Source organism: Diadema setosum, chromosome 20, assembly GCF_964275005.1.
Source record: "Diadema setosum chromosome 20, eeDiaSeto1, whole genome shotgun sequence".
In the NCBI taxonomy this organism is placed as follows: domain Eukaryota; kingdom Metazoa; phylum Echinodermata; class Echinoidea; order Diadematoida; family Diadematidae; genus Diadema; species Diadema setosum.
In genome coordinates, this window is record NC_092704.1 from 24,547,718 (window position 1) to 24,565,422 (window position 17,705).

Here is a 17,705-nt window from a genome sequence, read left to right on the forward strand (position 1 = left end):
AGAAGGTTGGCTTCATCAGGAATGACACTCTCAACATGATGCTTACCCGAGCAACCAGTTCACCTTCTGAACACAGCCGGAAAGACACGTTTATCTCGTGGTGCTGAGTAAAGTCTTCCTGAATCCGCTACACCGTTTCCGAAGGGAAGTTAGTGGAAGGAAAAGGAGAGAGTAGAAATTATTGTAACATTCTCAGTGAGAGTTGCCATTTTCCTATCTGTTTGCATCCTTTAAGGACTTGACAAGCTCAACAAATTATGTCTGACGTCGAGTGTGACCCAACAAGTGATGGCACCTTCTTGGATCCTCGCATTCAGGTGAGTTTATTTCACCCTAATGAACATAGCCCATACTTACCTGCTGATGAGGCACAACAGCCAGTACTCATGATGTACACAACCCGTGTTTGACCTTTTTTTAATCCGGGACGAGTCTGTTTTGTTTGTCTGTTTTTTTGTTTGTTTTTTGTTTGTTTGTTTTTTTTAATCTAACGCCAATATTATTTCTCTAGGCTTATGTATCACGTACCATCTTGATTTTCAACAAAACAAGTTGAAAAGGACAACTTTGAAATTGCAGCAAGTAAAGTAAAATATTACTGTGAAAAGGACTTCATGGTTTATGTATCACAAGTATATTTCAATGTTGCAATTATAAGTGCATTATTTTACCATGTGAAAATACACTTTTTTATTCATATAATTCAATATAGTTTTGTGAAGAAATTATTATTATGACTTTTGTGGAGAAATGATAACTCACTTGTTTATTTATCCAAACCAAAGTTGATGTCATTATAATAATTATTGTTCATATTTTGTTAATTATTTGTACTCATGTAAGCATTATGTACGTGCATACTTTGTATTTTGTACTTTATATGGAAATAGAATCATTTTGAATTGAATTGAATAGAATTGATTTCACCGCGGTTATAGGAGGCCTAATTAGTTCATTATTTTACCATTTTAATTGCTCAATACTGCTCTACTTAATGCAAGAACATTTTGCGTTCTCGTCACCTGATCACTGCTGCCTGGTATACTTGTGTTTTATGTATAGGAAATGGATGTTGTTCAAATTACGGTACAGATATTTCATTCTTGACTTCAGATGTATGTCGACTTTTGCTTCATTGTTATCTTCGTGAATTGTTCTTGTTTGTTTTGTTTTTTTCTCTCTCACTTCGGAATTAGATCAATACACACGCCTGGATTTCTTTATTGTGTAAATAAAAAGAGGGTACAACTGTACTTTGTTTCGAATGGCACGTATATACGTAGGCGCCGATTTCGTGTTGAGTGTCATAGATTAAATCACGTCCACGTGCACTTGGCTCACGTTTTGGGTCCACGCTGATGAACTTTACGACATGAGAGTGATGCCTGGCATATGATTTAGGAACAAAAATTGCTAGAAAGCAACAAGAACGCAAGAGTGTAGGCGCCATTCCGTTACACCAACGAATTAGTAAACCTCCTAATTGGCTGTAATACAAGGATAACGATTGTTGACGTCAACCAAGAAAAGAGTCCGAGCTATTGGGAAGACTGGGGCCGCGAAACGGGGATGGGGGGGGGGGGGGGGGAGAGGGGTGTTGAGGGTTATATGCATTGCAGCCCCCCCCCCCCCCACACACACACACACACAAATCATTACAAACTTTTTGATCTTCAAATTAAAAGAAAAATAACCAAAAAATGTGGAAAAAATCACAACAAAACCCATCACACTCAAGTGAGATTTCTCCCGTCGAAGGAAGGGGGAGCAATCTATTGACCTTTGACCCCCCCCCCCCCACACACACACACACGTGCACACACATACACAGATTTAGAGTTTTTATACTAAAGAACGTGAGATATGGGAGGAAACATAAAGGTCATAAAGTTTATTGAACCAAACGCAACGTCGTAAAGGGCACCTCTATAAGTGTTATTTTTGATCACGTGACATCAGAGTTATATTTCTTTATCTTAAGTGAAATTTGATTCAGCCAATTCCTCCATTTATTCGTCCATGCTGTCGTCACTTCATTCATTCTGGGCAATACACAATTACAATCATGTTAACAAAACCAATAAATGAAACGTATAATATCATAAATTATACTGATCTGATATTTCAAAAAATAGAAGAAGAAATGCATATTTGGATATTGAACTTATAACTCATGCTAATATAATAATGTCAAAGAATAGGATTGTGTCGCGAATTACACTGTCCAAATTTAAGTAATTATCAGTGTATTACAATATTGGATAAAGAACACGCATTGTGAGACATGCACGTAATCCGAATTCGGAATTCATCATTATGCATAATCTGCTCCAAAACCATCAGCATGTATGGTTTCAACGATGTCAGAATACTGTCACACACAGGATAGTTACTCACGTTTCGATATCAAACATGAATCATGTTCAAGTATATTTGCCAAAAACAAACAACAAACAAACAAACAAACAAACGAATATAGCATCAAAAGTTATATCGATACGTTACGGCTTTTTAGAAGGTTGGCAAATGATGCTTTTACAGGATTTGACTGTGTTGGGTAACTTGCTGCTATTCAAATTGTCTAATGTCAGTATCATAATACCTTGTCTTGATTTGTCTGGATGAGTTACCTTTAGAATACTCTATAGTAACTCCATACTTGATAGGTTTACCCATAAAGTACAAGCTAATGCCACTGTATGCATGATTATCGTGGCAATTGACAAACCACTGCACAGAACCATGATTGTCCTGCGTCTAACTGCAATTTTATCCCAACATCCCTGACATCGACTGCAGTGAGCGAGTATATCGGAAGGAAATGGAATCACTTTCACTTTTTTTTTTTTTACAATGGTTTCGTTTAGTGGACCCGAACAGAGATGATGAATATACTATCAAGCATGAGTCACAATAATTATTTCGGTTCACTCCACTTTACTTCATGAAAGTATGTCGTTGTGAAAATAAAACAAAACACACTTGAAACAACAGCAAAAAAAAAAAAAAAAAGAAGCAACAGATCAAATAATAATAGCAAAACAAAAAACAAAAACACCCAGCAGCTTTAAATAATACAATGACGGCAAATGTTGACATGAGAAATGTTATAACAAGTTAGACATGGAATTTCGTTTGAGGCATTAACAATATTCTTTTTTTTTTCTCGACTGAAGCATAACTTTTTATTTTTTGTCAGTATGCTGCATGCATATCATTTTCTGTATCATTTATCCTCTGCAAAGTCGAATGTATATGTTTATGATATAATTCCTGATTTACTCTGTGTTATGTTTTGTTGTAAAAAGAAGAATGAAAATAAATGAATTGAATATTCACGTGTAAAATTCTTTGCTCTGTAACAAGTACATGGTTTCAATTTTCATTTGGTGTCTATATCGATGTTCCCTTCATTTTACTTGTGTGTGTGTGTGTGTGTGTGTGTGTGTCTGTGATAACTTACTCCTGTTTGGACTTCAAATATTGACTGCTGTGGAGATAACAAAACTAAATAGCACGGTAACAGCAGTCACCTTCATGATGTATACTAGAATCCATCCTGTGCCCTTGCGTTACACAATATCAATGACGTCGAATGCTGTTTTGTCTACGAGAATACTGAATTCGATCGATTTGACTATGGTGCTTTTACTTAGGCCTTATTAGAACAGCCCTTGTGCTGTATGGAGGTATATATACAGCAAACAGCGTATTTCAATCAGTTTTTATATGAAATCAATCAAGACCGATGTACATCCGAAGTTCGTATACAGTGTCGAAATCAGTTGTCGATAACTAACTTTGTGTGTGTGTGTGTGTGTGTGTGTGTGTGTGCGTGTGTGTGTGTGTGTGTGTGTGTGTGTTAGAGGGTGGATGTACAATGTCGCTTTTGCCAGCATATAGTTAATGTTGCTTTTTATGATTAATTAAATGATTAAGGTTTATGGTGACTAATATATGCAGTATCCATGAATTTGTGTGCCCGTTTGCACGCAAGAGCATAATGTGAACCCCTGCATTTTCGTAACACAACATTGCGAAATCAACTAATAAAGGTCTAGAGCGCGACGGTACAAGGGCATGTTACATATTAATCATACTTTATAGTAGGCCTAATTATAGAGATTGTATCTCTTTGATCATAGCCTTAATTCTCATAATCTGTGGATCGCTAGATGATCACGCGGTATCTCATTGCAACACACGCCACATCATCCCGATCATGCCATCAATGAATATGAGAATGCGTGTTTTAACTCCAAGAAAATTGTATACGTTTAATGAAAACTGATAAATTGGAGGTGTGTTTTACGATGTAATATTAATTATTATTCTGGACTGGTGACATTTAGATGCAGGATGGCGAAGAATCTTACAATCCGGTTTTAGAAGGTGATCTGTTGGAAAATGCCAACCTCATCTGTGTGTTCCTTGCTTGTTTGATTAGCATGTCTGTCCATCCGTGATTCAAATCACGCACCGATCATGCCTTATATTCTACATTGTGTTGATACAATGTATAATGTTATCTGCATGCACAGTAATAGGGTCGTGGGGTGGCATATGTTATGTAAAGTAAGGATTACATTGGTATCTTTTTGACGACCTTTGATCAAAATACGGTCACAACCACCTCAACGGCATAATCAGTTCTGATGTTCGACCTTTATTATACACCACAAAGTTGCACAGCGCAGATATTGAAGCCAAGGTGATATTCAAAATTAAGTTCATGAAACCCTGTAATTAACTGAGTCTATACATTGATTCGATTTCAAATCGTCGATCTGTTATGAAATTGCTACTTATATTAGGTATGATTTTTCCAACTGTTTTCATATCTCAAAACAGAAGATGAATCCAGGTTGAGATTACTTAATGTCTTTTTGTGTCCTCTCATTACACAGAATTCAATCATTTATTATATACACAACAATGTCGCCACCAGACATGATTCAATTTACTGTACATCCAATAAATATATAGAAAATAACTAAAACAATGTTTGTTTTATATCATTATCGTTCATCCATGTATAAAGTATGATACATTGGTGCTAGTTGCAAGATTAGTTTACTTTATTTGCACATTATACACATTTCAAATGGTGTGAGAGGTAAAGAGAGTAGTCACAAATGAGTATAACTCCTCTTCTGAAAGTATACCATCTGGAAGGTAGATTTAGATTCATCGGTCAAGGTTGAATGAATGTCAAGCAAAATAGACTTGAACGCAGACTAGTGTCATAATAGAGGGAAGATTCACGGTACTGCACTGTCAACACGAATGGTGCAGTAAAACAAGATAATTCTAATGAGGGCACTAAGGTCGGGTTTGTGCAAACGCTAGCCTTAGCCAATATTGATAATTTGGTAGCAAGGATTCGTCTTCTAACAGGAGCTCGCCTTTCCAGGTCTGCTATGTAAATACACTTTGGAAGATTGGGGAGACATCCGACATCATCATAATCAAGCTGTTGCTTACATAGCCCCTTTAATAGTTAACCTTGGGGTCAAACAGTATCAGGGAAATTATAGATTTACCTAATATATACTACGCTGCAAGAGAGGTAGAAAAACGATTTTCATTCGATGCAAAGCTCAGGATCGACAAACTTCAAGGAAGTTTTGTCGATCTTTGCGAAAAACATGTGGCTCTAACAGTGATTAATAACGGGGAGAGAAATAACAACTTTTTAGGTTTAGATTTACAAGGCAAAATACATTGACATTATTCGTCTCTGCATGACTGTGTGAATTTCTGTCACCTTCCCGTGTCCCGATTAAAAACAACAAATAAATCGAAGGTGTAATTATATCATTAGACATGATATTATGAGTCTGTATTTTATTGCCTTTTAATCTGTTTGGATCATTATTACCGTAAACACTAAACTTAGAAACACTATGCAATCTATATAGAGCCTTACGTTAGATTTTCATGTAAAGCTCAGAGTGGTAAAACAGCTAATCACAGTGTACTGCATTTATGACATCTTTATATTTGAGAAGAGTAGAAAACCATTTGATGCTCAGAAAAACTTTTCTAGACCATTCAAACATTTCTTGCTTCCTTTCACATTTCCTTTTCAACTTTATGCCTAAAGTTACCTATAGGGAGACATGCAGCCCCTTTAAAAGGTAGCACAAGCCTTATCAGCTGCAGGCATCGCGGTCACGGTTAGATAATAATGAGCTCAGCACTGCAAAACCTGACAATTTGCGGTGTAAAGGGCAGTATGTCAACATTTGATTTTATCTACACAATGTATGTCGTGTGATTCGGATGTGGATGCATTAATTTTGAAATATCCCATATAGCAGGGAGGTATAGCCTACATTGCGTCTTGCTGATACTGCCCCACCCCATACTTCCAGTATTTGTTTAAGCTTCTCACCCTTTGTCTGTCCTCTCCCTCTCTCTCTCTCTCTCTCTGTATAAATATATATACATATATATATATATATATATATATATATATATATATATATATATATATATATATATTATGTCATACATGTGATGTGTAATTTTATATGATTATGTATTATATACACGCTGAGGAAATAATATATATATATACCCGTATATCTCTCGTGACATGTCAGATGCAAAATGATATTTTTCGTATGTATAATCACAAAACTAGGATTTTTAGAATAGATGTAATGTAGTGATTAAATCATTAATTTCTGACGTAACTTAGAAGGTCAAATTTTCATTTATAATAGATAATATTGGAAAAGAACAAAGTAAAAAAGTAAAGCTTGTTATATAAACATAACCTTCAAATAAAGATCTAAAAGGACCAGGGTTTCTACATTTCCATGGACGCAGCAGGTGCAGCATGCACAATTATTTTCTTTGCATTCACTTACTGAAACTATATGGGATATAATATTTACTGGTAGAAGAGAAACTGACCATGTTTATCATTGATTCTCTCGGGACCACCATCTCAAAGGGCATATTAACCATTGGGTTCAAACAGCCTGTTGCTCTCGATCTTGAGTCTCCCTTTTAATCAGTCGAGCTTTCGGCCTGTCATCAGGCCTTCATCAGGATCTACCACTATATATATATATATATATATATATATATATATATATATATATATATATATATATATATATATATATATATTATACATACATATACATATGTATCATAATTATGTACTTTCAACAAACCTATCGATCATAAAATTTTATGAAATGGTGCTCAAGACAAACATTTATATCGCTGCTGCGGGTTATTTCAGGCGGTGATGAGCTCACGCCGCATTGTGAGCGAACTCCTCAGAAAATCTAACCTCGATCTGAATGGCATGTATTATAGTGGATAGCAAAATTAAATGGTCATATTTAAATCAGACATGCTCGACGAGTTAACTCTATATATGTGTTTTATCTATTTTGTTATTTTGTTTGATATGATTTCGTTTTGCATTATATATAACTTGATCTGATTTGATATATTTCATTTATTTCATTTCGTTTAATTTCATTTCATGTTATTCAATTTTATTTTCGAAAACTACAATTCAGACGAAAATTCAGTTATTTTCTTTAAACGTAATAGAGTCAAGATTTTGAATATTCTTGATAATATCTCTACCAGATTGTTTTCAAATAATAACTACACGTATGCTTGTAAGTTTATGAAGTGAATAGCTGGATTGTCAGATAAGATTTTTTTTTCTTTCTCTCTCTCCTCTCTCTCTCTCTCCATTTCTCTTTCTTTGGTCTCTTTAATTTTACAGGAGGAACTGGAAAGGCTAAACACAGCATCTGCGGAAATAAACCGTCTTGAAAAGCAATTAGACGTACGTACAATGTGACTGAAGTGTCACCAATTTCGTAACATCCAGAAGTTTTTATGTATAGGCTTTCACGTCATTTCACGTGGTACTCGTAGATACCAGAAGCATATAGTGTCACACGTGTACAGAACTGATGGCTTCGTAATAAATATTTTGATACTTGCGGTAAAGGCTGATAATATGCAAATGTATTTTTCTGCATTTCATACCGCTTTATATTCGACACAATGTATGACAAAGGTTGCTGTATACAATAATTGTCTAGAGTGAAGGTATTGTTGAGCTATTATACCACTGCATAGATTCCTAACAACCGTTATTTTTTGCTTAAGGTAAGAGGCAAATATACATATATTGTATGCCAAAATAGGAGAATTTACCTCGACTCCATGTACAAAAGTTATTTCAAGCAATGTTGATGTCAGTCCTAACCATGATTCGGTGAAATAGAGTTATTTTAATCTTCGTGTGAAAATTTCCTTTTTGTCAGCAGCGCATATATTTATGAGCGGCATCGTTTATGATTTTTCATACAAACTATGATTACTGATGATCACCTCGAGAGATTAAGGAAATACTGTCATTACCATGACAGTAATCTAACAACACAGATTAAAAATCAATAATAACCCTCAAAACGAATATCCTCCTTCAAGCCATTCACGAAGCCAAACGTGATTTACAAGTCCCGACTATAATCGTCCATTTTCTCAAAATAATGAGGGACCAAATTGATTTTCAGACCTTTGCTTTTCTTTCTGTACTGGTAACAGGAATCTCGACAACAATTTCGTCTGACTCTCACAAAGTCGACCCAGACGCTTAACGAGAAATTAAAGAAGTGTCGGAAGTCGGCCGCCAAAGCGCAGAGCTACTATGAAGCCAAGGAAATCGCAAACAAGGTGAGTTGAATGGGGTCATCCCACGAGCCCGACACCCACGTGCTATACGGCCCACGAGCTCGACATTGACAAAAGGTCCATGTGTCATACAGCCCAAGAGTCATAGCAATTTTCACGCGAGTTCACGCGATGACGACATGATTGTCATCACGCGAGACTATCATACAACTCGGCTAATGTGCGGTTTGAAACGACGTTTTGAAACGGCGTTTGTAATTATGAGCAAGGACGCAACCGCGTTTTGAACTAAACGCGTATCAAAACGCTGATTCTGGCCCGAAAAGGGGAAGCATAAACACAGCCTAAGTGGGACGTAGCTATACAGCCATTAGTCATTCCACAGCCCATCAGATCGACACTGTAGACAAACAAAGCCCACGAGTCTGACACTCGGCAAAAAAAGGCCCACGAGACCGACAATGCGTACAAGCCCCGTGATGTATAATGAGTGGCGGACTCATGGGCTTATGATTGTTTGCGTACAGTATCAGACTCATGGCCCTCTTTGCCTATTGTCAGCCTCACATGCCGTTTTGCCTCGTGTTGAGCTCATGGGCTGAATGGCTCTTGGGCTGTATGATTCTTGGGTGTCGGGTGACGTGCACTCGAGTTGAACTCTGTAGCAGCAGGGCTCATGACAATGGAAACACTTGGTATTGTGTGGTTGTAATGACTTGTTGTCGAACTTTTATGCTCTTTTAATTCTTTTCCTTTGCGATGATCCTGTTCCGGAAAGACGTATAGCTTTGCGTGCATGATGGAAATATCTAGGAAACAATCGGGTAAAAATCAAAATGTGCGACTTTGCTCAAAGAAAACCGCAAACGGTCCAACCATCGGTAAACTTTTTTTTTTCTTTTTCGTTCCTTTAGTTTAACCAAGAATTCCTTCTGGATAGTTCCTGCTTTTTGATGTGACTGTGTGTGCACGTTTCTGTTCAGCATGTCTCTGTTGTTGTTGTTTTTTTTCCTGACAATTTCGTTTTGATTTCGAGCTCGTCTATTTAAACCGAGTATCAATCCCTTGGTAATATTTTACTAAAACGAGAGGTTATGCTATAATGTCTATACCGTTGCCCTATAAACGAATGGTTACGAGTCCTTACATCTTTGCTTAGTGTGGACTTCGGTGGACGATGTTCCTTTGAAACAAAACTTTGATATGCTGAGAAGACTTATCTATTATATCAAACACTGTACTTACTCAAATATTGATCATATAGTTGGGGCAATGTTTAATGCATAATAATGACTAGCTTTAATGAACACAAAGCGGTTAGATGATTGGTGAGTGCATGTCAGAAGGTGATTACCTAGTATTGGCTCACAGGTATTCATGTTGTTTGTTGTCTCCTTTATGAGTGTTGTTGTAAAGAACACATGAGATCTTTGCGTTTGTTTCATAAGGGTTTTACAAGCTGTTTTGTTGTAGATAACGCTTGTGCCTCAGAGTTATTTACCCACTTCATGAGGTCTTGCCTGTATTAATAATCGCAGTTTTCTCAATCATGGAACAGTCAGCTTGCATATTAATAATCATTTATTGCTACATAAGATTGCTACTAAAATGTGTGTGTGTGTGTGTGTGTGTGTGCATGTGACTGTATTCATATGTGCGTTAGTATGTGTTTGCGAGTGAGTGAGTGAATGTGTTATAGATGAGAGAGAGAGAGGGGGGGGGGGATATCGAGGGGGAAAGAGAAAAAGGGGAGTGAGAGTTCCCACCATTACTTTTGTCTTTGCAAACGTTTAATATTCTCATCGAATTCACAGGAAAGTCGCTAAAGTGAAGTCTTGGCAAACAAGGTGCTGCCTATGAGTCAGTATAATAATAATGGTCTTCATTCAGAGTGTCTCTGCGATCATTAAATATTTGAATTTTCGACTCTCCATGACTGTGTCTACCACGTGGAAACGCAAACAATAGCCCTCTGTAACAAAGGGCAGAAATATGTTCTGATCATCATAAACCGCCTCGGTAGAGACTTTGTTCTGGTTTCGAGGCGACACCCAAATCACTATTTTGATGGCAATGTGAATTTTAGCTTCGAAGTGACCCCAAAGGAATGGGGATTGATAATTATCTCAGCCTTAATCCACTATAAATGGGGAATGTAAGCCAACATAATAATGTACATAATTTTGCGGTATTATTTATCAAGCGTATAACCTCCCCGGTGTAAGCGATTATTTTTATGCCTCCGCAACGAAGTGGCCGGAGGCATTATGTTTTCGGGTCGTCCGTCCGTCCGTCCGTCCGTCCGTCCCGTTTTGTTTTTGTCGATATCTCAAGAACCGTGTGGTGGTTTTACATCAAACTTGGTATGAGGGTATATCCTTGGGGGATAATACTTTGTGTGGATTTTAGGGTCACAGGGTCAAAGGTCAAAGGTCACAGGTTATTTTGTGAAGAAAAAAAATCGAAATTTCATGTTTTTCTCCATATCTCGCAAATGGTTCAAGGTATCTTCATGGAACTTAGTATATATGCTTGTACCGATGGGCAATGATTATCTAGGGAAGTTGGGGGTCATGGGTCAAAGGTCAGGGGGTCAAAGGTCAAGGTCAACTCCTCAAAATATCACTACTTTCCTTAGAATGCAATATGCCTGAAGGTTTTTTTTTTTTAACTTGATGTATGGCATGTATCACCCAATATATATTTTTGGGGAAGTTTCTTACCAAAAGGTCAAAGGTCAAAAGGTAAAAGGTCAAGTGAAAGTGCTAAATTGCACTTTTTCCTCCATATCTCGAAAGTAACTCAAGGTATCATCATGAAACTTACATATTCATGCATGTTCTACCTAACAGTGATTCTCTGTGGAACTGTGAGGTCAAAGGTCAAAGACCAGGTTTAGATACTGCTTTTTTCCCATTTGATACTGAAATTATACTTTTTCTCAATACCTTGAAAATTACTCAATGCATAAACATATAAAAAGGGTCAAAAGTCAAGTAAAAATCATCGGTTCCCCAAATACCTGCACTCTGACATTTGAATAATTCATCCAATTGAACCTAGTTCTAGGAAAGTGAACATTCAGCACATTTGTGGCAAACCTGTCATTTTAATATTTTGCCAATTGTGTGAAACTGTCATCACACATTGTCAAGACATTGTACTATAGACCTATTAGGAGAACCATGCATTATGGCGGAGGCATATCAGTCGCCGTAGCGATATATCTAGTTTTTTCTCAGAAGGCCCTGGCGTATGAGCCATTAGAGACAGTTGCTTATGATTAAGTAACCGTGCTCATTTTGAAGGTTGGAGTGATGACTCTTGATCTATTAAGGCTATCATTGTGGGATAATAATAAGGATGATGATGATGAGGAGGAGGAGGAGAGGGAAGAGGAGGATAGTGATGATGGTATTTTTTTTATCGTTGTCATCATTACTGATATCTTTTTGTTATCAGTTTGGTAATTGTTATGGTTATCAATATGCGATCATCATTATCATCATCATCATCATCATCATCATCATCATCATCATCATCATCATCATACCATGATGACTTCTTTTCATGCTTTCCTGCAGGCCCAAGAGAGCGCTCAGGAGGCAGCGCTGCGCTACAAGCGCGCCGTGGGAATGTTCAGCGCGGCCAAGGAGACGATAGCCATTGCCGAGGAAGCGGCGATCACCTCCACGGACGGGACGACAGAGCGACGGAGACGATTCGACTCGGCCCTCCAGGAAATGCTCAACCTATCGACCATGAAGGTACGTCAACTCTGTCTCGCTTGTCTCATGAAACCCTGCCGTAATAATGGAGCACCGATTTCTTAACCCTTCGTGTGTTTGGAGTACCGATTAGCACATAGTAAACCCTGCGACTTTTAACACACTGTTCAAATCCTTATTAATTTTATTCGTACTACGTGTTTATGTTCTAACAGACTTTAATGATTGCAGAAAATTTTAAACAGCGAAAAAATCAAACAAATATTATTGTACATTTTTCAAGAACAACAGATTTGAAATAGGAAAGTTATGGAATATCAGTTTCATTTTGATTGATGAAAGAGTGATAATTATTAGCAACAACCATGAAAAATAATAATCATGAATTAGATGTCGCCATACAATGTGAGGCTTCAAAAAGTCTTTTGCAATGACCTTCCCGGATCTAGGAATTCGTAAGAGGGAAAAGTCGTCTTTGTCTACCAAAATGTAATTTGAATGGTGGTTTTGTGTTCAAACGGAGGAGAGAGTTTTGAGTTGTTAGTGTCATTACCGCCACTTATATCAAGATAACGGTAATCACATAGCAATAATCGGCATCATGTAGTAGATGAAATCAATTACTAGAAATGTAGTCATTATAAGAATGATAATAATAATTCAATCATAATGCGAGTCAACAAGTCTGAGGAAGAGAAGAGAAATGAAAAGAAGGCAAGGGTGATATTTGGTGTCAAAAGATATATGAATTAGATATTTCATTCTTCCATTCAAAACATTTTTTCATCTTGCTGATAGGACCAGGGAAAACACGCGTATATCCAGGAAATACCTTAACACACTTCCTGAACGTGATCCATGATGCTTATCGTGTTTCCTGTGTGCATTTAGACATTTAAAGTTCCAGTGCGGAATTAAGCTGAGTTTATTTATTGGCAGCGTATAGTCGATTGTCTGTTGTGCTTTAGCACATGCAGCTAATATTGTATTCAATTTGTCCTTGTAATCTTGAAACTAACGAAAAAGAGGAGGATGACAAATTAATGCAATCACGATAAACTACAAAATGACGAATCATTACAGCTATTTATTATCATCGATTATTGTTATTTACTGTAACGCCGTAAAATTACATTCACAAGGCATTAACACTGATTTTCCACCAACAAACTGCGTGACAAGCAGCCGTGACTTGTCGGTTTTATATCATACTACAATCATTCTTGCAATGAGTTAAAATGAATATGTCACGCTTTGTTATCATTGCACACAGATATAACAATGTCTTGTTGTCGAAAGAAGATCACAATACCGGGTATATTGAGGCCTTTATATAAGTATAGGTCTGTTATTTATCCCGTTTCATCAGTCTGGTTATGCTACATTACAATCAACGCATGTCGTTATTGGTGAGCTTTGATCATAATTATTGTTGTTGCTGATGAACATCCGATAACATTCGTTATACATTGTGTCCTCGTTCCAGCTGAACGCAGCCGAGAGAGAAAGAATGGAAAGTCAGCAGGAGCATGAAGAGCGCTCTCAACGGTACATTGCCGCACAGCAGAAGGTTGACCAACTCTCCAAGAAATTCAAGAGATCGATCGCAAAATCGGCGTAAGTATTCTTTTATGCCCAAAACAATAATAATTTATGGATTTTCTGTTTCAGTTTCTTGATCCAGTGGATGTATCGACAGGAATAAAAGTTTGATGATGGTGTAGACACATAGGTCTACTTGCAAAGTTATGCGCTTTGAGCACTCCTAGAGTGGATTTAGCACAATATAAATTCATATTATTAGTATTATTATTATTACTTTAGATCTGAACACAATTTGTAAATCATTTTCAGACGTTCTTCCTGATCACTAGACTAAAAAATGATTATGATTGATTTCATAACTTTGAACCGCAAAAGATCCATGTCAGCATTTCAGAAATTCGCTTTTTAGCTTAGACTGTCGCTCAATTTTTAAGCTCCGGATAGTTAATTCAAATTACTTTCAAAGGAAAGCAAAGACCATGACCTAGTCAATCATGGAGATGTGAAAACGGCGTGCTTTTGACTGCCACATGATTCGCGCAATAATGATAAAAATGATATGGTTGGCCCTGAAATCATATAGAAACAACACCACTGTCCGCAGACTGTCAATCAAAGTCTTTGTCTTGTTGTTCTCTTCGCTCCTTTTGGAATGGACAGCGACTACTACGACCTGAAGAAGTCCTTCTTCTACGATCTCAACGACCTGAAAATCCGCATCGAAGCGCTGCAGACCGCCCTCCACGACAGCAAGGAAAAGTATCGCAGCGCCCTCAAGAGCCTGGAGCGCATCTCGGAAGACATCCACCACTCTCGGCAGGTTGCAGTCATCCTGGCGGAGAGTCGACAGAGCGGAGTGGGCGCCGATAGCAATACAGACAGTGAGCCCGAGGGGGAACACTTCGACTTGTCTATTAATCTTGGTAATCACAAGAGCCACTTTCTTTCCACCTGGACGCAATGCATTGAATTTTACGAGAAAAAAAAAAATCTTACCTCCTGTGTACAATACAATTACCAAATGGAATGATTTGCACTGACGTACAAGTACACGAATTTCATTTGAAAATGTATTTTTCATGTGAAGGATATATCTATTTTCTCAGATGAATGTTGATGTACGAAATAGGATGAGTTAGTTACTAAACTGAAATATTGTCGCACTTGCAAAAAGATTGATGATGTCCCCAAAATGTCCCTATAAGCTCGTGTATCATTCTATGATGACGAGAGTGACAGGGCAGTGTATTTGTTTATCCTCACGATCGAGGTTGATTTGCGACAAAAATAAACACAAAAGATAATTGATTATTTCGTTCTTTGATTAGCAAAGTTAATGGTCTTAGCAATCATAATAAGATAAAATGAAATAAAATAAAATAATATTTTCTTTCAAAAAATGTTTTTGATCTTGCAGCTGACAAGTTCAGTGATATCTCGAGCACCGACCAGGATAGCGCCATCTCCGACGTATCGAGTGTCTCTTCGCCAACAGCCGCCAGATCTCCGCCAGTCTATGCGCTGCAAAACGCCGGTCGTTCCGTGTCGGGTACCAGCCTGCCCTCCGTAAACGAAATCGATGGCACCTTACCCTCAAGACAAAGCAGAGTCTCCGTTGAGGGCGCCTCATCCATCTCGGACACGGATGGTGCGGATATCGCCAGGGCATCGCCCCATGGGAAACTGCACAGCTATGGAGATGACGAAGACGATGATGACGATGATGATGACGACGATGATGCAGACATTTTCATCGACGAGAATACTGACGATGATGATGATAACCACAGTGATACTGACACCCAGAAATCGAAGATGGAAGTCAATCGTAGACTGAGAACCATCAGCATTGGCGACCTTAAGTCGTTTGATGTGAACGCTGTCGATGAAGACGACTGCCATCAGGTAGTCGAGATCATTGATGACGAGAAAGCTGCAAAAGAACAGAAAAATGATACCAGTGATCAAGTCAAGACGTCTGAAAATGTTGAATCTTCATCAAATCAGGAAGCGGCAGCCCCACAGGCTTCAAGCCCTGTGAACAACAAGGCAGATGGGAAAGAAGTCTGGATATGATTTTCCTCACTAGTAGAAAGGTTTGATGAGAATTTACCTGGACTGCTCAAATTCTGAAAGTCACGCTACAAGCATCGCCACTGCACGGGAAGGGATTGTATCGCTTTGTCAGACGTGCGTTATAGAATTGTATCGAGTGCTATAGCATGTCATGCAGACGAATGATCTGCCTGTTTATATGGAAAAAGCTGTGAAGTCAGTGCACCAAGGCGATAAGAGATATGCATTTTGTCTACCGCCATTACAGTACCAGGAATTTTGTGTAACATCATGTGCTTTGTGACGGCGCTCTAACAAAAAGGGAATTAATGCATTTTGCTGTGTGTATCGCTATAATACTATTATGGCATTGGCAAAATGACTCAAACTGTCTAACTTGTTGACATTCAGCATACATGTGTTATTATTATTTTTTTTTTTTTGTCTGCATGAACTGCCATGATGATGCAAACTGGCTTTGTCCAGTCAAAGTAGAAAAAATGGAAATGAAGAATTAATATTGTATAACCTCCCAGCTGCACCTTTTTTTTAATAGTAGGCGTTTTCACATCAGCCCGATGTTTTGAAATAGCGCGCTATTTTCTGACTAGGGAAATTTTCCCGATAGCGAAATAGCGCGCTATTTGATAATGTGAACACAAATTAATGCGCTAATTGTATCGCTCTGATCGAGAAAATTTCTCGAGTCCAACTCGGGAAATTTCTGAAATAGCGGGATAGTAGCGCGCTATTTGATAATGTGAAAACGACTCGAGAAAGTAGCGCGATGCATCCCATTATGCCTAGCGTGTGTGACCCGATCGATCGAGGCAAACTGCACACAAATCATGAGGGATTTTTGAGAGGGCACACACATTACTTATGCTGTTTGCACATACTCAGCTGTCGAATTAGCTCGAAAAATTTCGGGCTAAGTCTCTTCGGGCTGATGTGAATAAGAAATGAAATAGCGCGCTAGTTCGCAATCGCGAAAATATTTCGAGCTAGGATTCTTATCGGGCTGATGTGAAAACGCCTATGTACTTATGCTTATAATATTATTGGCGCTGGGGGAAAACGTATGTACAAAACGAGGAATGCCTCATCAGCAGCTGGAGAATAAAACGCAATACCAATATCAAAGCTAGTCGGCTACCTCAATTCTAAACTAGAAATATATCAATACACTGCAATAATTTCTCTTGAGGGTAACTTGAGCTTTATTGCACAACTTTCCTTGTGATCCACATCGTGTCTTATCGAATTTAATAATCAATGAAAATAAGATACGCTGTACACGAATCACGCATTTGCGCCTGACCGTGTTATTATACATGGTACTGTTTTCTGTGTGTTAACATTGCCTTGTTGTAGTGCAAAACTTGCTCTCGTATTCAAGACGAATTATCTCAATCATGGCCTTACAAAGTATATGAACTTCATACTTGTCTTATTACGCCGATTTTATTGATGAATCCACGAATTTGCGTTCACGAGTATATTTTTAAAGGGCTTCAGTGAAATATCATCAACATTAATATTAATTCATTTTGATAATAATCCAAGTCGAAGTCCGTCCCTGTGTCTTCAAGTGTGACTCAAAATTACATTCTTTATGCTGCATTAGAGGACAGATATGTGTACAGTATATTCTTTAGCGGTGATTTAACCTGGCTGCTTATATACTTCAGTCAA

At 37.8% G+C, this 17,705-nt stretch overlaps 1 protein-coding gene across 1 annotated transcript; it reads left to right on the top strand.

Annotated features, from left to right (window-relative positions):
- Positions 1–257: 257 nt before the first annotated feature.
- LOC140243524 (SH3 domain-binding protein 5-like) lies at positions 258–16,031 on the top strand. Its single transcript, XM_072323195.1, has 7 exons — positions 258–317; positions 7,763–7,825; positions 8,596–8,724; positions 12,267–12,449; positions 13,897–14,027; positions 14,616–14,878; positions 15,373–16,031. Exons 1-7 carry the CDS (start codon positions 258–260, stop codon positions 16,029–16,031), a joined length of 1,488 nt encoding a protein of 495 aa, XP_072179296.1.
- Positions 16,032–17,705: the final 1,674 nt, after the last annotated feature.